This window comes from Gnatocerus cornutus, chromosome 10 (assembly GCF_029298725.1).
Source record: "Gnatocerus cornutus isolate USDA-ARS CGAHR chromosome 10, icGnaCorn1.1, whole genome shotgun sequence".
NCBI classification, from domain to species: Eukaryota; Metazoa; Arthropoda; class Insecta; order Coleoptera; family Tenebrionidae; genus Gnatocerus; species Gnatocerus cornutus.
Window position 1 is genome coordinate 2,225,318 of NC_142242.1, and position 21,679 is coordinate 2,246,996.

Here is a 21,679-nt window from a genome sequence, read left to right on the forward strand (position 1 = left end):
CACAATTTATTATGTTTTGACGTATAAATGAAGATAGATAGACTACAGGATGTAGTAAAATATTGACGCCCTGCTTTTTGATTATTTTAATTCATAGTTATAATTTTTTTCCAGAACCGCGGCTCCGTTAAGAAGATGAGTAGCCAAGACGAGACTGCAAGCCTACTGGTCGCGCAGCCCTCGCTGACGAGTACTTCTTCTCCAGCAAACTGTTCCAAACCGGTGCTGATGCGCCAAGAATGCACGACATTCTTGGTGTCGTCGCACCACCCTCAACTCTCAGTATTTTCTGACAGTGAGGAGGACGGCTCTCTTTGCCTGGAGGAGAACAGCACCAGATCTGTGCCGGACATTGAACTTCATTGCAGGTATGTTAGAAGATTATGTTTCCACGTGTACGGATTTCTAATTAATATTAACATGACTACACTAAAACTTCCGCTGATTTATATAGCTTATTTCCTTATTGTAGAACTTGATCCATTTGTGAGCTAGACGGTCAGTACAATAGAGCGCGAAAAGTTATTTCCATATAAAAACATCGACCTTAATCCTATTACAGTTGAAAGGCTGAAAAGTAGAACTGGACATAGTGAAATCGGTTCAAAAGATTCGTAATCCCTACGGCCTCACTATGAACTGCCTTGACTTGGTGGCTATTTTCGGGAGAAATTAAATTGCAACTCATTTTGTCGTGCGATCGATAGCTTCCACGTGCTGTACACTTCTTTTGAAATCTTTGAAAGTAAGCGAAGAAGTTATGTAATGAAAATTGAATATTGACCATGTTCTTAGATGGATTCTCAAGTACCAGTCGCTAACAAGCACGTGAAGAGATCCTTACCCTTCTCTTCAAACCAAAAATCTCTAAAGCTCGAAAAACTACTACATAATTTATTAGTTCGCGTTTGTATCCCATAAAAAGGAGCAAATGATACGAAAGACGACAAAATATCTCTCGACTAAGTTTAACCCAACTTTTCTGACACACAAATTCCAATTTTTATCTCTGCCTTATAAACTAGAAAACAAATGGATAGGTAAACTTTATCGCTCGAAAAACCTTTCCCCGTCAACGTGTTTTTATAATTAACACCATCAAAAAGCTTGGCAAATAAATTTCTTTTCGAAACGTCCTTTTTCATTTTTAATTCCGTTTTATTTCTGTACACAAGGTGGGAGCTTTCAATTTGCATGCAGCTTTACTTTTCCAACTGTTGCAGCATTAGTATGCTGCTAGTTTGTGAAGTAAACTGCCAGGAGCAGTTCCTTGAACTATATAAAAAACTATTTCATGAAATATATACGATGTGACGTTTGAAGTCCTCTCCAAATAACGTTAAAATTATGTAAACGCAAATTTGAAAAGAATACAAAAGCTCAAACGCTTACTATCAAACAAATGGTAGCGCAGAGTGGTTTAAAAAGATGGCTCGTCTTTATCCCCACTTTATGTTCATTCCGAAGTTGATTTCTCATTCGCTTTCCTATCACTTTCTTTGAGTATCTTTGGATAGAATCTACACTCGAATTAAATAGGCTGTTTAAATTATCGTTAAAAATGAAATTTTTGGAAATTTTCAGTTTTCATTAGAATTTAGTTACGATAAGCGTCGATTTTTATACGTGGGTAAAATTGACTTTGCTGCGCAGTTTCGTTAAACATTTTTAGAAAATCAAGGGCTCAAAGTTAATAAGGTTTGTTTGCGTAGTGTGGAGGAAATATTACAAACACAGAAGATTGCTGGTTTGCGAAACAGTAATAACAGCATTTCCGCTCAAATTTTATCAGCGTCGCGTTTACTCTTACATTTTTCCGTTTATCTGAAAATGTAAAAGTGAAAAGCCGAGCTTGAACATGATGGCACTTTTGATTAAGGACTCTTAAAATAACAAAATGAAGAGTGTTTATTATTGTCCCGGCGCCAATTACTGAATATTTTTTCGCATTCTAAAATAAACAACTAAACAGCGGAACGAAAACATTCAGCATTTTCTTTGTGAAGTTCGAACATCTAAAAGTTCCATCATACATGCAGCTGGAAAGGGAGTTGTATATTGGGGTTGGAAACAATTTTTGCCTGGTTGGTATGCAAGCGACAGAAATTTAGTATGTAACATGTGTGTAATACAAAGAATGTTTGTGTTTACGACGAGAACATTGTCTAAAATTTAGCAATGTAACAATGCTACAGAAAATTTCAAGCTACAAAACGAAAGAATATCCGCTGATACGCTCAGTAAATGAATTACAAGAATTTGATTCCGAAGAATTTATTGCGACACTGATAAGACTACTATGCGTAAATAATTTCTTAACGGATAAGAATTTAAAAAAACACGTAGAACCACTGGTTGCATGAAAAGAAAAAAAAACAATTGTGGTGAGAAATCGATTAATTTCTTGATCATGTGCGGTGTTCTTAATTACTTTTAAAAGGGTTTGCATGCTTGGTTGGTGGAATTGTACATCCGATCGTTGGAAACGAACATGTTTTCAATAACCCCGTTAAAATATTAATAGGAAATCGTAAATGCAAAGCGTCTGTCTTGAATTTACATCAGCTATTACCCAGTCCACCTCGAAGTTAGTCTATTAAACATGTCTGAACTGGAAGCGGGTTATGAACGGCAATGGCATGCATTAACTAATATTAATTCCATATCTACATTTGATGGTAGTTTATGGTCCATCGATATAGAAGATTATCAATTGCTTAAATTCCTCGAAAAGTGATTAACGCGACGATTATGAAATGAATAATGAAGTTGTGTCTCTGCTTGTTTTCCATCTTCCACGTTTTTATTCAAAATCTTCACTTTTGCATCTTTAATGAAAATCTCCTTGGAGACTGCTTTACATCCTGTAGAATTCATTGGAGGCGCTTATATAATTCTGACATCCTGTTATCTTTTACATTGTGTGCCTATAATACATTGTAGGGAGTTTACCTTCAATTCCCTTATTCCCAAAAAACGCTGAGAATAATTTGTAACTTCTTGGTGTCGACGTGAATTAATAAGGCAATTTAGACAACTTCGTTGACATAAAGTAAGACTCTTAAGGCAGCCCTAATTTTTCAATCACTCCGTAAACTCGCAAAGTTTTACAGGACCGATTAAATCTTTATAACAAGTAGATGTCGGACTGTCATTTCACTGCTATTTTCATAAAACACAAAGTACACTTTATGGGAATTTAATTACAGCATCAACGTCAAGCCAAAAGAGCTCCCTTTTTTACTCCCTCTTAAAAGAAAAGATTCTTCAGACTACAAAGTAGGATTAAATTCTGGACCTTATTGTCAGATGCAAAAGAAAATTAAGTTATTGAAAAATTTGTGAGCCGTAAAGAACTCCCTTATTTTCCTTCGTTAATATAAACTTAAGACCAGAGACCTACAACGTGTATTAAAAATGCAAAAGTCTCCCTCTCTATTACCATTCTGGCCACAACTTTCAGGCTTAATCAAATTTAGTTTTACACCGAATTCTCTTTTAATAGCCAGCGCGTGACAAACTGTTATTACGACCACTTCTTTGCAAAGAAGAGAATTTAGATGCGACAATACAATGTTCTGCTTCGTTAGCCATAATGACCAACTCAACAAACTTGTTGCAAGACCAAATTTGGATGGGGACAATTGTCCAAGACCAATCGCCAACTATTGTGGATATAAATTTCCCAGACTGTAAATACAGTACAACCTTCTTGAGATCTGTACGGATAATCAAATTATTAAAAAAAGTCGGAGGTTTATTTGGGGCATTTTTTTTACATTTTAAAAAATTTGCATTATAAGTGCAATAAGAAAATATTTGATTGTAAAGAGTCAGATATAATAACTAGTTTGTTTTTTTTAAATCATTTTCTGCACTGCACTTATAACCGAAACAGATAAATCAAAGTTGTCCCTAGCACGGATAATCCGCTGCTCGGTTAATAGGCGCGCGGATAATCGAGGTCTTACTGTAATTATTTTGAATGGAAAATCTGTTACTACCATTTATAAGAAAATGTAAACTGAAACAGTTTAAACTACTTATGATTATTTTCATTGTAAAAAAATTTATTTCAAATATTTTTAATAGTCTCATTAAGCCTACTCATTAAAAAAACAAACTAAACTCACAATTTTGTTTTTCTCTCTGCACTGACTTAAATGTCACTAAACTACATCAATAGTTACCTACAAAAAAAAAGAACTGATAGATCCTCGATTTGTGTGTAGTCCTGTAATGTAGGGATAATCGAGGTTCCACTGTACTGCGCAAATTTCACCCCTATAAAGAAAAAGTTGTTTGGGCTAATACTAATTACAATTGTACATTTCTAGTCAAGGGTAATTTATGTCAAAAAGGGATGGCATGTCATCGGGGATGATGTAAACACACATTTCTGAGCAATTTATTGCTCTGCATCAATGCAACAGACTGGGAAATTTATCACCCTGAATGCGCTATCATAAAGGCATATCCCCAAAAAAGTGAATAATAAAATACAAGGGCATAAAATAGTTTAGTAGCAATTTTTTGCACGATAAAGATGAAGCAACGCAAAAAATTCCGATATAACATAACCTATAAAATTGTACTTACTTTTACCGGTTGCAGCAAATTGGATGAACTCCCATGAAATTTTGAAAACACTAATCAATCACACTATCACTCGAAACTTTCACTTTCCCGTAAAAAGTTCTCGAAAATGAAAACAAAATTAAAAAACTTTCTTCGAGATTCGCGCGAGTGACACTTCTATGATTTTATACATGAAGACGCGTTCACGCCGATAAATTCGCGACCCCGATTACACAAGAAAATTATCCATCGCAAAAAACGGTTAATAATTTTGAAGCAAACCTGTCAATAGTCTTGAGCTTACTAATTAATAAGTGATGTGTTGCATTGAGTTCGACGTATTACAACGGGAATTAAAAACTGCGTGAACATACTTTAGTAACTCCGGCAATTGTGATTGGTCGCTTCGCTTTAGCACGAAACTTGAAAAGTTTTGTCCATAAATCAGCGGCTCTCAATCAGTTTGAACGACGTGTGACGTAGAAATTGATTGGATCCGTGGAACGTTGCGTTCTATTATCATTTGAGGGGCAAAAAATGGCAACATAAAGGTTATCAAAATAGGTCAATATAAACGATGCTGTTACCTTTGTGTTCCAATCGGAAAAATCGCAATTTTCTGAAATACAACAACGTTGGTTGCGAACACCGGTTTTATAACTTACGTTATATTATTCTATATTACGTTATCACACCCTGTACACTAAGATGTTAGTTCAGAAAGCATATTTAAACAGAAATATCAGGTTGGAAGCTTGGAGCACTGTTGTATTTTAATGTATGCAAATAGAATGAAGCGACGAATACAACTTGTTTAAAACTGCCTGAGAATTTGGAATTCGGATTTTTAAAGAAAAATCACCCTCAAATTAATTAAAAGTGTTTATTAGAATTCATATAAACGGAGTTAATTAAAAAAGTCAAACCGCTGTGAAGGTTGAAAAATTACTACAAGGAAACAGGATTTAGGATTTTAGGGATACAGATATAAGCGAGGGCTTAACCAACTTGATGGCTTTTTAATCTGTGTCTTAGTTTGTGTTTTATTGGTGACCACTGCTTTGGTACTGCGTGAGCATAAATCTAAAAAATACAAAATGGTGGATGCGCCCAATTTTGAAATTTTGTTAAAAGCAGACTAACAGCGCCATGCTTTTATCACAAATTTCTTGATGACTTCATATGTAGTACCACTACAATTAAATTGAGCTTACATTAAATTTATCTTCAATCTAAGTACATCATTTGCTGTTTATGTTTCAACTCTGTTTTAATTAAATTGAACTCAGTTTAGGATTGAGTGGGCGTGTAAGAGGTTCTTTAGTCTCTTCAAAAATTAAATGTCATTTTTAATTTATTTTTGATCCGTGAACTGATAAGAGAATTAATGATATAGAATAAGAATTTGCAATAATTTTTGTCCCTTCAGCTTTCGTTAAAAAATTAAAAACGAGCAGTAGCCCACGGGTTAGATCAAGTTACTTAAAATTAGCAGTTTTTCTAAATAATCAACAGAAAAACCAGTGCAGTCAGTAAATCATATTTAAGCCGAATCAATGGTATCAAAAATTTGCCGACATGCTCTTAGTCTATGGTGAAAGACACGAAAATTGCAGCAGGCGGTTTGAGAATATCATGAAATATGTCTCAATAGAAGGACACCGCACAGCAGGATATTGAGCAAAAGTCTTCCAGAGACTTTAAGGTTTTGGGACACTTTAGAAACTTGTTGTAATGTATACATAATGTAAATTTTTGGTTTATTACACCGTTTTATGGTCTCGTTGTTTTCTTTTTCTACACCTAGGCGTGTCTTTCCATTTTTTCAAATTTTTCAAAAATTTTACTTCAACTTTGACAAACACTATTATTTCTTTAGCAACGTAATTTAAGACATTTTTTTCTAACACTACTTTATAAACGAAATGCTTTAGAATAAAAAAAGTCAGAATCTTTCTTTAGAAGGTCCTAATAAAACTTACCACTTCACAGATTGTCTTTTATTTGTAAAACACCCTGTATATTTATATTTGTTTTTTTTTATTTTAAAATCGTTCAGTATCCACTTGAAAATTGTATAAAATAGGTCCTTCTATTTATAACCGGACTTTTAAGTGCATCTGTGTTATTTTTTCATTTATTTGCTAATTGTACAGTTTCGAATTAAACTCGAGTTGAGATATCAATCGACAATTGATTACTTAAATAAACAATAAATAAACAGTAAATAAGCTTATTTATATTTTAAAAGGTCTACTGGTTTCAATTTGTAAAGTTTACTGATTTGTGTAAAAATGGTGGATGCGCCACGTAATTTTCACTAACACGCTCTTGAATAAATTATGTAATTAAAAATAAACAGAAAACGTGTCTATTTGTTTAGTGGACACGTATTTTTGTTATTTTAACGTTGAAAATCACAAGTTTAGTCTTACATATTAAAATGTTATTTTAATACCTAGTACGTACCTTTTCAGTAAATCGATGCGGTGTTTTATTGGTGCTTCGACATTTTAAAAGCTCTTAAATGTTCGACTTACTTCGAATGTTACAATGTGTGTAAGAACTAGGTTTATAGTAGAACTTGATAAATGGAACGTAAGTCGTTTCTTAAATATGATGACAACTGCCATGCTTTTGTTACCAAAATTTGATTGGTTAGAGTTTGTAACTTGTGTTGTGGTTTACGTTAATTGGGGATTTCCGAATTAAGGTATGATTCACTGACCCGCTTCTAATTTAGTTAAGTTTTGTACAGATTGTCTCAAATTCAGCGTCAGGATCTATTTAATTGACAAGGGTAATTGTTGATTTTCCACGCACGGATTAAGTGTCGTGTTGATACACGAAATCAATTGTTTCAGGCTCGACGTGAAAGGATGCAAGCAGAATTTGTCGTCAAACATCCCGACTAGGAACAGGAGTTCATCTAATGCATTTCAGCTTGCTCCCTACACGTCGCCAAGAGGAATATTGGAAAGAAGAACGTCTCAGACACCAGCCTCAACCCTGAAAATCGTGCGCTCTGTGTCGAGGGAGAGCGTACGATCCATTCACCATTGTACTTGTCCGTGCCTCAACGCGCCGGTAAGATAGATATCTGTTTAGATGCTTTGTTCTATGCCCTTACAAGATTCTAGTGCCTAACTCGCGTTAACGGAATGTGCCCGGCATGCCTAACCTTCAAACTCTGTTCTCCGTTTGTTTTCCGTTTGTCACATTTGTTAGACAAATATGACACTCATTAAAGATTCACAGAAGGAGCGTAAATTATAACAATCCACTTCCGACGCTGTAATATAACCGCAAAACATAAGTAATGAGCGCTGGAAGTAGATGGTGTCGTAACCTTGATCGGCAAGACACCTCTCGCGACGTTAGTTGCTGGAGTCTTGCTATCTTCCTTAACTTCTTTTCATAAAATTGAGAAATGTGTTGCCACGATGCCAAGGAAACTACTCCTTCAAAAATGGAGATTTTTCTTTACTTCAAAGATCACACCTACCTTGAAGAGCGCTTAATTATTCAACTTCATATTCCAGCAACTTTGTCAAACTTTCCGTATTACATTTTACCGTTTTCTACAATAATGTTACGTTTCTTCTTCAAGAGGAGCATCCAGAATTAGCCTGTAGTTAAAACCCTATCTTACGATTGTCAGTTCCGTTTATTATTTGAAAAACTGGCCATAATTGCTGTCTGCGGGACCAGGAAATGGCTTGTTTGGTCCAGGTTCCAATTAGAAAGAACCCTAAGTCAGAAGAGGTCACCGAACGTGTTGGCACGCAACGCAATTTTGTCGACGTTTTAAACCCCTCTTCTATTCTATTGCTAGCTCCCACCACTTCCAGTAAAATTAAATTAATAGGCGACGTTAATAAAGCAGCACTTCTTCACTTCAGAAATTAGCACCAACATGGCAAACTAATAAAATAATCATCTCCGAAACACCGAACTCTCGCTACCAAACTAATTTATGGATGTGCACAAAAACAAAATGTTGACGCGGTTTATTGGAATTGTTTAGCGAAAACTAGTGAATTTGCTCACATCAAATTTATATTACTACTTGTGCAACTTTATATGAAATAACTGAGATAACTATGATTAACGCGTCTTTGCTCTTCCATTAATCTGTTTCCAATTTACTTCAACAACAGTTGGTAAATTTAAACGTATCTGAGACGGGTGCAGGTCTGGCAAGTGAGAAAGGGTTCACAACCCTTATTAGCTAATTATCTCGTTCGAAATATACAACTGTGGAATTTAATTGACTTTTTCGCGTAGCTAATTAAGTCACAATCTGAATAAATAACAAAACAGCACATTCATTAATTTTCATAAAATGAAATAACGTAAAAATAAGTTTACTTAATGAAGACAATTAAAAAACGCAAACGGTTGTAACTTTAGGGTCATAGCATTTTCCTTACAGATTAATTTTTAAATTAAAAACAAACTCTAATTCTCATTAACATGTTTGGGAACTGCGTCTAATTAAAAAAATCACGTGCATCATTTGTCGGCTATCAAAATCTCAATTTAATAAAACTTAATGTCTTCCTAAATTGACACTGAAGGTATTTTCATTTTTTCCGCAATAAAGAGCGGCAGTAAAAATGATGTTAAACATAAAATATGAAGAAGGTGATAACGTGATATTGTGATTAATAAACACAAAAATGTCGTTACGTGGTAATCTAGGAGCTTCAATATCAGAAAAAATTTAATAGATATGTGACTATATTTCACCCTATTAATGGCCAAATTAATAACGAAGGCGAAAGATGGGCGTTAGTGCAGAAGTAGAAGAAATTTACGAGCAAACCTGAAGCGTAATCATAACAAATGGGGAGAAATTACATAGTTTCAGCTCAAATGAGCGAATAAAGTGAGGCTGTAGCACTGAACTCGATAATGTTTGCGGAATTTTATACAAGCTTCTAAGAGATTTGAGGGTATTAAATAACGGCAATATCAGATTCTTTCGGGCGAAAAGTAAATTGTCCATCACATGCGGTGTCAATAGTGTAGTAATAAAATCCATCACGAGATTGAAGAGAATTATTGCAACATCAAAATTTCTATGCACCTTTTTGTAGCCAATGTAAAATTTAAGTTGTAAGCAAATTCAAAAGCTTAAGAATATAAACACATTTTGTCTGGAAATTAGAAAAGCGAGTTTCATAACACTGCAAAAACTAGTTTGTTTGCATGATGTGAAACAATAAAACTTTCACCGACTCTAAAACATTGTAATAAATGTCAAAACGTAAACTTCCACAATAACTACAGGAAAAAATAAAACTGATTGTGGGCTCTCCCTCTAAGTGCAGTTTTTCTATTTTCCTTTAATTTAAGTAATTTTTCTATAACAGAGTCTTAGTACTTTAGGCTATTTCTTTAGTAAGAGTTATTGTTATTACAAATGGCTGTTTGCACGCTAGCGTGTAACAAATATAGCCTGCTGGTGGCACAAATTGGGATTGATGAAATATTGAGAAAAGCGAGAGTAAAAAACATTTTGTTGAAAATGCGCAGTTTCGGAGTGAACGATCCGGAATAGTTGTTTACCCACAAATATAGCCGAATAACTAGTTTTTTGTGAAGTTAGAACACTCGTAAAGTTTGGAACTGAAGACACTTAGCGAAATGGTTTCCGAGAGTTTCCTATCATTCATCAATATGTCTCCGTAGATTTATCCTTTGAAGCGTAATAATCACATCGCTTCATATGATTCCGCTGCTAATATTATGATAAAATTTGTTTTGCGACGCTATTTGAATGTGAATCGCACAGACTATATCCGTCTAAATCTTGTTAAAGTAAAATTATTTACGTAGGCGTGACAACGATACAAAGATTTCCAAGGAAGTGGAACGATGGAAACCTTAAAGTTAGTTTTGTACAATATGTCTACATTGGAACATGTTTCTTCGTTACTGGATTGTAAAAAGTGACGTTAATGTTGTATTAATTCACATGCCGCGGTCACCAAAGCTGAAATATCTCAGGGTAAGACCATAACTAAAAATAAAATCAAAGCGACAATAATTACTTGAAAGAGTTATTGCCCACTCTCTAGTTTCATCCGGATTTCAGTCTTTCAGAATTTATACTCTTATCCCGAGTGGAGGTCAAATGTTCAACAACGTCATTTGCCGCTATAAATTTTACAGCAACTATAATTTTATACCATTCGCAGGCAGACTAGGCAGCGTTGTATTTTATTGTCATTTCTACTTCGATATAAAAAAGTTGGTTCGACGAACCCAAATCGTGAAATCTAAACATAATCAACTCTTTTAATCTTTAGAGTAAATATGGCAATTTGATTTTTATTATCGCCACCTTGTATCACATTTATCACACGCTACATAATTTTTATTTACATTCACCAAGTTAAATTGTACCAACCTTTGTATTGTTCGCAACATCTAATTTCCTTTACGTGTCTCTAATCTTATATGCCCACTTATAACTGTCCACAATTAAAACCAGAGCTTTAAAAATGGTGGAGGCGCCGGGTTCGGCTCTAATCCTCCAATAAAATAAAATGAGGCAGAATAAGGAAGCGGGTTTTTTGATGACGAACAATTGTTAAAAAGACCCTCTAATAAAATTGAGTTGACAAACAATGCCTTTTTATGTTGCAATATGGCGAGGACGCCATTTTGTTCCTCCCAACAAAAAAAATCAGTTTTGTAGCACTGAGCCGATTGACACATTTCTCAATGTTTTTTGCACAGAATCCTGCACTATATGCACTAGCACTGTATACAAAATAAGTTCGTCCCCATGGATATTTTTCATCGGATTGGAGCCCACAAGCAGTCAGGTTAACCGAGATTAAAATTTATTGCATGTGGGTGTGAAAAACTTTCGAAATTTATTCTTAAACCGCGATCGTTTATTACACCACCTCTTAAAAGTTTAACAAACAGAAACTTGGCTCGTTGAAACTTCGGCACAATTTTTAATTTGATTGTTGTCTTGCATGGTAGCACAAAGTGACAACAAATGTAATTTATTGGATTCTGTGCATAGTGTGATAGTGTAATTCTAAGATCTAAGAGATACCGCTCAGACTAAAGTGCGCTTATCTCTTTTACTAATTTTGCTAGTGTCAGGATGAGTTTTGAGAATCGTTTTGTTTTTAATTTGACTTTGTTGGTAAAGTTTTTAAAGTGAAGTTATCCTAGTGGGATATAAGATTGTATTTGTTTTGTAACATTGATGTAACTTTGGGGATTGGATGTTCAAGTAGAACCACTATAGATAGATCTTATCAACTTTGTTATACCACCAACATGTAGTATATAATTAATTTTAGTGTAAACTGTTACTGTTGTGCTTCATAATTCACCGCATTTTCAAACTTCTCACAGCATTTGCATGTCTAAGTTAAAATTTCGCACTGTAAATAATATATTAAATAATAATACCGTAAATAAATGTTTGTAAATAAGCAAGTGTATGGTCCTTTTACACGTAATTTGTACATGTAAAAGAGCTGGATACCTGTTGTAAATAATTAGTTAAATAACTAAATAACCTCTCGATGTAGAACCAACCAGCGCTGGACCAGTTCTATTAATTTTCACCAAAAATTTTCCAGTGCTGGTTAGCTAGTGCTTCAGTGTATGTCCTTTTTCAGCGTCTTCACTAACCCTTGCACTGAACTCGTAGATGTCACACTTCTCTTTCCTCTGTCTGTATCTTACCAATTCCACATAACGAAATTGGTGTTGGGTGTAGGAAACAATGGAAAATGATTGCACTTGGGTGGTGATTTCCAGGTATCATGCAGTTCATGTCCAGTAGCACCACCGTCAGTTGTGACAACATTGCCCGGCTCCAGGATAATTCGTCAAAGTTCACAGCCTGAAGCCTCAGCACCATGTTGTGGCTCCAGTTGTGTACATGGTACCGCCCCCTCCACCTCCCTGAGGCAACTTCGAGACCATGGTGAAGGCGGCATCGCGGGAATTGCGGCGGACTCGCTCCGGATCAACGGCGCGATGCGGAATTTCCGCCAGGTATGAAGCGTGAATATGTTTCCTCGACCTTATTGCAACATCGGCCCTCTTTCACGCCTAAAGAGGGATTTAAACAACTTGCAGCCGCTTCTCTAATTCTTTAGATCGATAATACAACGGTAACGACGGCTTCACACCGACAATGACATGCAATCGATTCTTTTATGATTGTCGATCGAAGCAGCAGGAAAAACGAAGAATTTCAATCTATTTAAACTTACTCTTGAAACCAAAAAGGGTGATTTAGCATGCAAAAGGAACAAAAAATTCCTAAGAATCAATCAGAGTAGTCAAAATTATCTCCACTCATCTTAAGAATTTTTTTTCCTTCCCTGATATTTAGTCTTTATACCCTGTACTCTGCAATCTAATAACACGCAGAAAGATTGAAACGTTTTTCCGCCATTCTAAATGCGCCAAATGAGACGAAAAACGTTTATAATCACTCTGTGCATGTACCAGTGGATGTTACAATTGCAGAAAATTAGTTTAGAGAAATTAAGGAATCTCCAGCAAGTTTTAATTACTTTGTCTAAACAATCACGTCCGCAACAACAAACGTTATCCGTTCATATTACAAAATATTTCAACTTAAACTTCTTTAAAAAGAAATTAAATTGTTTTCAAGGAAGATGTGGGCACATCCCTAATTTAATAAACAAGTTTAGAATTTGAATTTGTAACTAATAAAAATTGTCAAACTTGTAAATTTGCAACATCTATCTTATAATCAGATCCGAATAAAGTTTTAGGAAAAAAGACAAAAGCGATATGAACGCTGTTATAGTAATTGTGTTTTCTTTATTCTTCTTTGTGCTGTGCGGTATCTTACTATATTTCACTCAACAATGGGCTATTCTGCAGAGCGACGTAATGTTGAATTAACGCCAGATAAGGTGTCACTTTCCCCTAGTAGTGCGCTACACTACACTGAATTTATTTTAATATGCAGACAAGTTTTCTCGCGATGAAATATTCATTTTCATTGGTACTTTGTTTAAACACTTCCGTTTTCCGCGACGATAAATTTTTCAACTACACGTTTCCCCTAATACATGAAAAAATCCAACGTTCATAACCATAATTCCATTAACTGACAACATACATAGAAATTTAATGCGATTTTATCGAACGATAACGTTACGTTTTCTGCATATAAATCATATATCATGTACAACAATAGATAAAATTATCCGATATTAAGTTATTTTACAAGTTGTACTTACTGGAAGTGGTGGAATCTCTTGTCACGTCGACTTTCATCAAATATTTGGGAATGTCGTGGGAGGGTAGACTAGTGGGAGTCATTTGTTTGGTTTTAGTGACAAAACGAAAAACCGTGTTGGTTGCAAAATAAGCGGAAATTAGCCGAATCAAGTACGATCAATTGGTTCAATCCTGATGATAAAACTTCGATAAAATGAGCGGTCAAACTATTTTCACTATTTATAAAAACGTGCCAGTTTTAGTAGCAATAAATTCTTTCACAGGTAATTTCAATCTTTACGATTTTTCGGGCCAACTAGTTCAGCTAAGCGAAACCGAGCTAAAACTTAGTTTAAACTGAACTGAAGCTAAAGATTAAAAATATCCGGTAATGGATAAAGTGAATTAGAGTAGCTTAAAAACAAGTCGAAGAAATTTGATATAAGAGTCCGCTGAGTTTCAAATGATCACTTTCCGATTTAAAATTTAGTTAGTCCTTTAAAATTGAAGGAAAACCCCTTACAACCTTCTTGATTTATTTTTGATGTAAGAAGAGCACATGTTTGAACTCGAACAGAATTAGGACTTTTGAAACCTAATTAGAACGTCGTTGAATTTTTCCTGGGTTGAGGTATGTATTCAAGATATGAGGAACATGTCTGACGTGAAAGCAGACTTGCGTCATTCAACCTACGAAATTGAGTCTTTCAACGAGATATCTTATTTTGAAGCAACCCGAGCGTGGATATCGCTGATTGTATGTTTGTGTCGACGCCAAAGATTTACGTGGAATTAAAAACCACTGGAAAAATGGACGAGGAAAATAAACCGGCAGACTGGCGCTAGAAATTATTCGCAATTCGTGGATGCGGTGCCGGCGTCGAGGTGCTTTAACGTAATTCGAGAGGGTGTAAGTTGCAAAACAGAGAAATAACTCTAAGAAGATTGGAAGTTAGAGAGGGCTGATGTTACGACTTTTTCTCTTTCAGACTCTGCTTCTTGCGGAAGTATCGATTAAAGCACGTCAGTGCATTTTTTTGAGTTTAAATTGTCCGAACATGACGCCTTTTCCGATTTGTAAACGTCTTACTCAAAGTTATTGTGTAGATTTCTTGTTGGCGCGTATCCAAATGTTCGCGTTGTGTTTACACCGACAAAAAGTTTGACAGTTAAAAATCCAAAGATATTTATCGTTTAATTGTTGTAATCACCTTCTTGGACATAAATTCAAAAACCGCGAACTCGCAGTTAGTGTAGACATTGATTTATGTTTCCAGTTTGTTTAAAAACACGCTAATGAATTTGTTGAGACCACTGATGTCTATACATTAATCGAATATCACTTTTTTTTCAAGTGTTTGTTTTCTAATTTTTTGGTTTAGTATTATTTACACATACGATAAATGTAGAAGGCAAACAGCGGAACTAAATGAAAACCCTTTCATGCTAGTATTCAAGTTAATTTTGACATTGAAACCGATGCCCACCTGCTGGGAGCTCGGCTATGCACGCTACGAAAATTTGTAAGCGTTATTGATGGAAAATTAATGTCGGAATTTTCACGATAAATACGATATTTTCTTGTAATTGAATAGCCCTTTACAATAGAATTATCACAGTTTTCATGTTTTAATGGCTTGTTTATAGCGATCCACAGTCGATAGACTTTATTATACCTACAGTTGGAAAAGTTGGCAATCTCACGAAGTGATGATCATAATATAACTCAGAAGAGAATTTAATTATTGTGAAGGGGAATCTGTATGCTCAACGCCATTTACGACCGTAGCCTATTATATAAGTTATTTGTTTTACAACGCCTATAATAAATTATGGTTTGAGCCTTCTAGGAAGAATTATATGGCGGTTTTTATATGCAGCTTGGGAATAGCTTTTATCTATAACGTAGTCGTTAGTACTGATCTTCATATAAACATTGTTTACGATGGTATTACAACCTAATTTTTTGAATTTTCTCCATCGACAACAAAACAAATTAGATAATAAAATGGAATATGAAGAACTTGCAAAGTTTTATAATACAGTGATGCAGCAGCATAAACACGAAGTTTTCCGTGTATTCTTTTGCTTTACTGCCACGTTTAAAACTGGTAGCACTGCTGCAGAAATACCTTTGCCAATTTAGGTTACAAACCCTGTTTTCTCTGTATGTACGATAAGAATTCTTATCTTTAAGTTATAAATTTCCTGCTTCAAACACTGTAAAGATAGAAACTTTTTCTGCTTCAATAACACGTACGTGATGCAATATGTGCAAAGCTCAGAAGAGAATTTTGTTAAATGTATTCGAAATATACTTCAAAGGATTCTGTTGCAGCGTAACGCTTAGAACTGACCACTAAATATTTAATATAGCAAATGGTTACCGAAAGTTTCGTAAGACCGAAAGCTTTGTAGTTATAATAAGACGTGTCATTTGGTAATAACTCGATTTAAAGCTAAACAACATTTTCATTTAAACACTCTGAGTTTGGGTTACATTTTGCATCTCGTTCTAAAATGGGGTTGAAACAACCTCAAATATTCTCCCGACATTTTATATGCTTAAAAGGGTTAACATCCAGTGTTTACGGGAGAGTTTCTGAGTTTTACATTTATGAAGTTGTAGCCAATTAAAATAATGTTTTCTGTAGTTCGTCAGTGTCAAACAATCGAGATAATTTCATCAAAACTTGAAGGTTTCTAGGAAACTTTTGAATTGGAATGCGAAAATCGATACTTTGGAATGCCAACAGTGTGGCTGACCTCTTTGTCATAGTGCAGAAAGAAATTTGGAGTTTTTCTAACCAAAATCCGCGCCACCGCAACTTGCAAGTTCAGCAAAGTTGTATAGAACCCAAAGGCATGACTCGTGGCAACACATTTTTAAAAATTGCTGAATCTAACAAACTGTTGCGATTGCACAAAAAAGATGTTCGAGAAGTATGAGCAATTCAGCGATCTTACTGCGAGATTTTTTGGTTGAAAAATTAAGGGATGAAAGTGCGCCACAAAATGATGGACGCTTATCTTGTAGCTTCCGTACGAACAACAGTTTTTAAGCGGAAAGAGTTATATTTATGTGTTGTATCGAGGTTTATCTAGGAAATATTTTCTGGTTTAGGATCATGGTTTTGAATTAATTGGACCAAGCTTTGTTTCTCTTTTTGAAGAAGTAAAGCTTTGTCGTGTTAACAATTTTGTGTTTTCTTTTTTGAGTTATTGATTGATGCAAGCAGCGATTGTTTGAATGTTTCAATGAAGTGTGCGAGTAATTTCGTAAGATGAGACGTGCAATCCCATAATGTGGTCCTACGCAGGGTTCAGGGATGCTGTCGTCCTCTCAGACCATGGCGCAAGCGCGCCGAACTCGACTCAAGCGCGCTCTTACAGAAGTAACCAGCGATACTGTGTCCTATGTGAAAACGGTGGGCTCATCAACTAGAGTCCTTTTGACTTTACAGCTCGAAAGTTTAAGCTTTTTTCACTTAACCTCAAACCTAACTGCTCCATAGTCGCGGCCTAAACCTAAAATGATGTGTTTGTTTCGGAAGACTGCAACAATCACACATTGCAGTCTGAATTTTTCACAGGAATGTGTCAAATGAACAGGTAAACATTCATTTAAATCATATTCGCGCCATACTCCCACCCTCAACCGCCGCTTTCGAAACTCCGCACGCCTAAACAATCCATTAATAATCACCGGCATCAATGAAAAGCTCCCATACTCTTAAAATCACTTATAGCAAGCAACAAACGCCCGCATTATCTGAACATATGTATCCCGCGTGCTGAACAAGCAATTTCCTTCGAATAGTTTTTGATTGCCGCCACTGAAAATACTTTTTTTTCCGGGACGCTAACGACGCCAATTGATAAAGAGATAATTAATGCAAATCCTGCGAATGCGTGAATTTGTGTTAATGTGAAAAAGCTCGCGGTAGCGTGGGTTGCCGCTAATTTAACCCGCAATTAAACAATCGAATCGATTTACTGGAAGTCATTTTCAGTAGTTCTTATATAATCTCGGTAATAAACGTGACCATAACAGCAGATCCCGTACTTTGTTTTATGGTAGTGCGTAAAATACATTAACGGTTTAGAAATTCGCGCAGCTTTTATTTTACGAAGTCGGCATTTATGTTGGAATTAAACGATTTATAGGTGCGACAAGTTCGCGCCAAAATTTTGGAAAATGTTTTGATCGTTTAAATTGTTTTGGTTCCACGTTTCCAAGGCTAAAGCATAAAGCGTATTTCAAAAGCGTATTCAAATGATGGAAATTTATGGTCCGTGGAGCATAATTATATTGCACATTTTTATTTTATAACGGAGACGACAACATTTCCTTTCGAGTTATTTTAATAGTGTTCATTTTAATGATTGGATCAATAAAAGTGCAGATGGCCTTTCCGCCCTGATTAACAAAATTTTTCAAAAATTGCGTAATCAGCAGAAATTTTAGATGCACAATTATGATATTCCTTAGCGGCTTTAAAATGAAGCGTTAAATGTCAGAATATTATTATTCTGCATCAAAACCTTATGATGCTATTTTTATTACAAAGGGGGGTCTCTGAAGAAGTGAATTAGATCGTCTTTTTATTTTAAGTTAAGGTAAAGTATGTTAAAAAGAACAAACGCTCTCCACTCGTTAGCATTTTTGTCGGAGTTTATCGTACCCTTGACGATCTTTGAATCCCTTTTCATTCAGAATTACATGTAGTTGGTTAAAAAAGTCGGTTCCTCGTATTTTAAAGGTAATTAATTTAAGAAGGACCTTTTGGCTAGAGTTTCTATTTTTTGTAGAGGGCACCTGAATAGTTGATATGTCGACTGTCCTAAACAGGGTGGCGTCAAAAATTGTAAGGATGCCAGCTGCTTAGGACGGAGGTGTAAGTCACGTGGTTATCACATATAGGTGATAATTCATTTCCTTTCTTATCGCAAAATTAGCGCTTTTGTTCATCTATTGATCTTTAAATTGCATGCGATATACCAAGCAATTAGCGAAGTTCACAAGTTTACAACTTGCATGATTTGTTACCTATTAACTGCACCCACCACGGAGTCTCTTTTGTGTACTTTACTTTTCCAATAAGAAAGCAGGTTTGAGCGAATCGTTTAGTAATTTCCATCGACAACATTATCAAGTTGATAATAACTATCAAAGAAAGCTCGATATAAAAGTAAGAGTGCATTAACTTCGTTCTGTTTGTTTTTCCGAAACGCAGACGAGTAAAGTTGAGATATTCTCAGGCAATAACAGAGTTGAAATTTTTCACTTCCTTTCAAAGCCAAACAAACACATTTTTTATTGAACAATAGGATATTTTTGAGGTTAAGTGAACAAATCTAGTTTTGAGCTACGCTTTAAGGTTACATGTTTTCCAGTAAATTTGCCAAAGCTATCATCTACACATCACAAAAACTGGTGCAAATTTCGAAAACAAAGCCTTGAAGAGTCTTGTAGTGGCACTCAGCACTGAAGGCATGCAAATTTTTACCAGTTGTAGCGATATTGTCATTTTCGCGATAACAATGCAGAAAAAGGCTTTTTAGTATGACAAATAAAACATGATTAGTAAAAATCCTACTCTTATGTGTGCGAGCTTTCGCGTCGAAGCTCAATCCTGTCAAACCACACCGATTGTGACTTTTTATTATAGATTTCCTGTGATTCTTTTTTGTGTTTCTTCGAGCGGATTTGCATGCAACTGGATCCCATATGATAGACGCGGTCTGATTTTGTTGTAAAACTGTCGCCTCGTCTCGCTTCTTATTGATTCCTCCTATCTTTCCACACTTTCTCAAACATACATGTGTTTTCACAATTCTCCTAATGGAATGATCTAATCGAGCTTTTTAATTACAACCACTTTGTTGATCGGCCATCGCGCTTCTGATCTCACAACAAAGACTTCATTGTCACGCAAACTACTAGAAAATTAGCGCCAAATCACAATTATGACGGTTCGCTGTGCTCTTTAATTACCAAATGCGTCTTTTAAATGGACATTGCGGAAATATCGCTCTAATTAGAGATCACCGGCCACAATCAATCCAAAGGCTCGTTGAAACGTGTCAACGGGAGTTCAACAAACTCATCCCTTTATTTATACGATTTTATGTGCGGGTGACGTCTTATTAACTTACTTTATGTGCGAACAAAAAAACAAATTTTATTTTCCTGTAAATCCGTCTTCACGCATGGACGACTAAGCTCAAAGCTCGTCGGAATGCACGTTGGAACAAACACTTTTTCAGCACAACAAAAATACGCATCGTTAAAGAAACTCATGAGAAAAGGACCCCTTCATCCATTAATGTTCGATAACGTTCCCGGGAACTGTAATTGTTCTCTTTCACGCATTAAAAACGTAGAAATGGCTATTTACAAAACACTTCATCGTTGTTATTAACGATCTTTTTGGCGTAGCTGCTAGGATTGAAATTTCTATTGTTTCAACGTGGAAATTTATTTTCGTTTTGTGGCCCATATGCCGCGTTGTTTACACAAGGATAATAATTTTGGCGTGTGGCCGGCATGGCGACAAATTGGCGGTCGCATAAGTAGCTTTTTCGTCATTGTTTTCAACGGTGATCCATTAAAATGAATGACCTCACTGAGAAACGAAAGTCCATTTATCTGGAGGATTTGAGTCGATGGCTTTCCTGCCACACCATTAACGGATTATGCAGAGTTTTCCCGGTCATTTCATACCTGAAAAATAATTACGTTGATGTAAATTTCAGCGTTGTTTTGAATGTCTTTCTCGGAATTGTTGACGCGAAGCGGTTGTTTGGAGTTTTGACATGCGTATAATTTCTTTTGTTGTGGATTTTGGCATTCCGATGTTATTATCGGTGAGCGCACTTGTTTCCAAGTCTGATTAAAACCAGGAAGTAGTCTTTACCCAAAATTTTATGTACTTTTATCGCGACGGTGGTTTTTGCTAAGCATCAAATTAAATTAATTCATTTAGTTGGAAATTTTCGACAAACACGCAGCAATCTCGAATGAACCACAGATGGAATTTTTTAATTTGGAAAAGTAAAAACCACAGCTTGCTTGCTATTGTTTCCTACAGAGTTTAAGCTAATTGTATTTTATTTAAATATCAGCCATTTTTACCTGACGGACAAATAAAATTCAAAGTCACATTTTGCTCACACGAGCGATAAAGTCGAACCAGGTTGACATTCAAAATGTTATTAATTTATTTAACTTGATTATAAATTCACGAATGAATGAGTTTTAACTCCGAACTCAGTCTCATGCTCATATTAGTTCAAACTGAATTATTCTAAATTAAAGACGTTGACGTGCACTCGTCGTAATTATGTGTTTTACTATTACAGGTGGATACGGACTTTTAATTAACAGAGCGAAATTCGAGAGGCTACAGTTAATATTTTTATTTTGTATTGTCACAGGAGTTTAACGACGCATATTTGTTAAGAGGAAAATTTACCTAAACATGATAAATTTACATAATTTAATACCAAGGAAACGTCACAAAGGAATACGACCCAAAGCTAAATCACACAATTTTAAATATATAATGCGACGGTTTACAAACTTTGATGGATAAATCAGAAATTCAAACAGAAAATCTGTCGAATGGAAGAAGTGTGGCTGTTTAGTATTTATATCTGCATTTTGGTTGCCTCCACACGTTTTTTACCGTTTTAAGAACATTTATTTGATCCGTTCTCTTCAGGCGAGTCTGCTTTGATTTAGCCTCAGGTGTATGATCATTAAATGTAATTTTCCCAAAGGCGTGTTTGTGGTGTTTTTAAGAATTATCCAATGTTTAATTTTGTGGATGTTATTAAAGGTCTTGCGAAC

At 35.3% G+C, this 21,679-nt stretch overlaps 1 protein-coding gene across 5 annotated transcripts in view; it reads left to right on the plus strand.

Moving 5' to 3' along the window:
* Positions 1-21,679, plus strand: part of SK (small conductance calcium-activated potassium channel) — a 56,547-nt gene that overhangs the window by 26,458 nt on the left and 8,410 nt on the right. For 2 of the 5 annotated variants that reach the window (XM_088047864.1, XM_088047867.1), the window contains exons 2-4: positions 115-368; positions 7,443-7,665; positions 12,379-12,618. In XM_088047864.1, coding sequence (XP_087903990.1) covers positions 136-368; positions 7,443-7,665; positions 12,379-12,618 — 696 coding nt within the window. In that variant the 5' untranslated portion in view covers positions 115-135. Of the gene's footprint in view, positions 1-114; positions 369-7,442; positions 7,666-12,378; positions 12,619-17,144; positions 17,253-21,679 lie in introns of all 5 variants that reach the window. The other 3 variants (XM_088047863.1, XM_088047865.1, XM_088047866.1) reach the window with 3 other exon arrangements.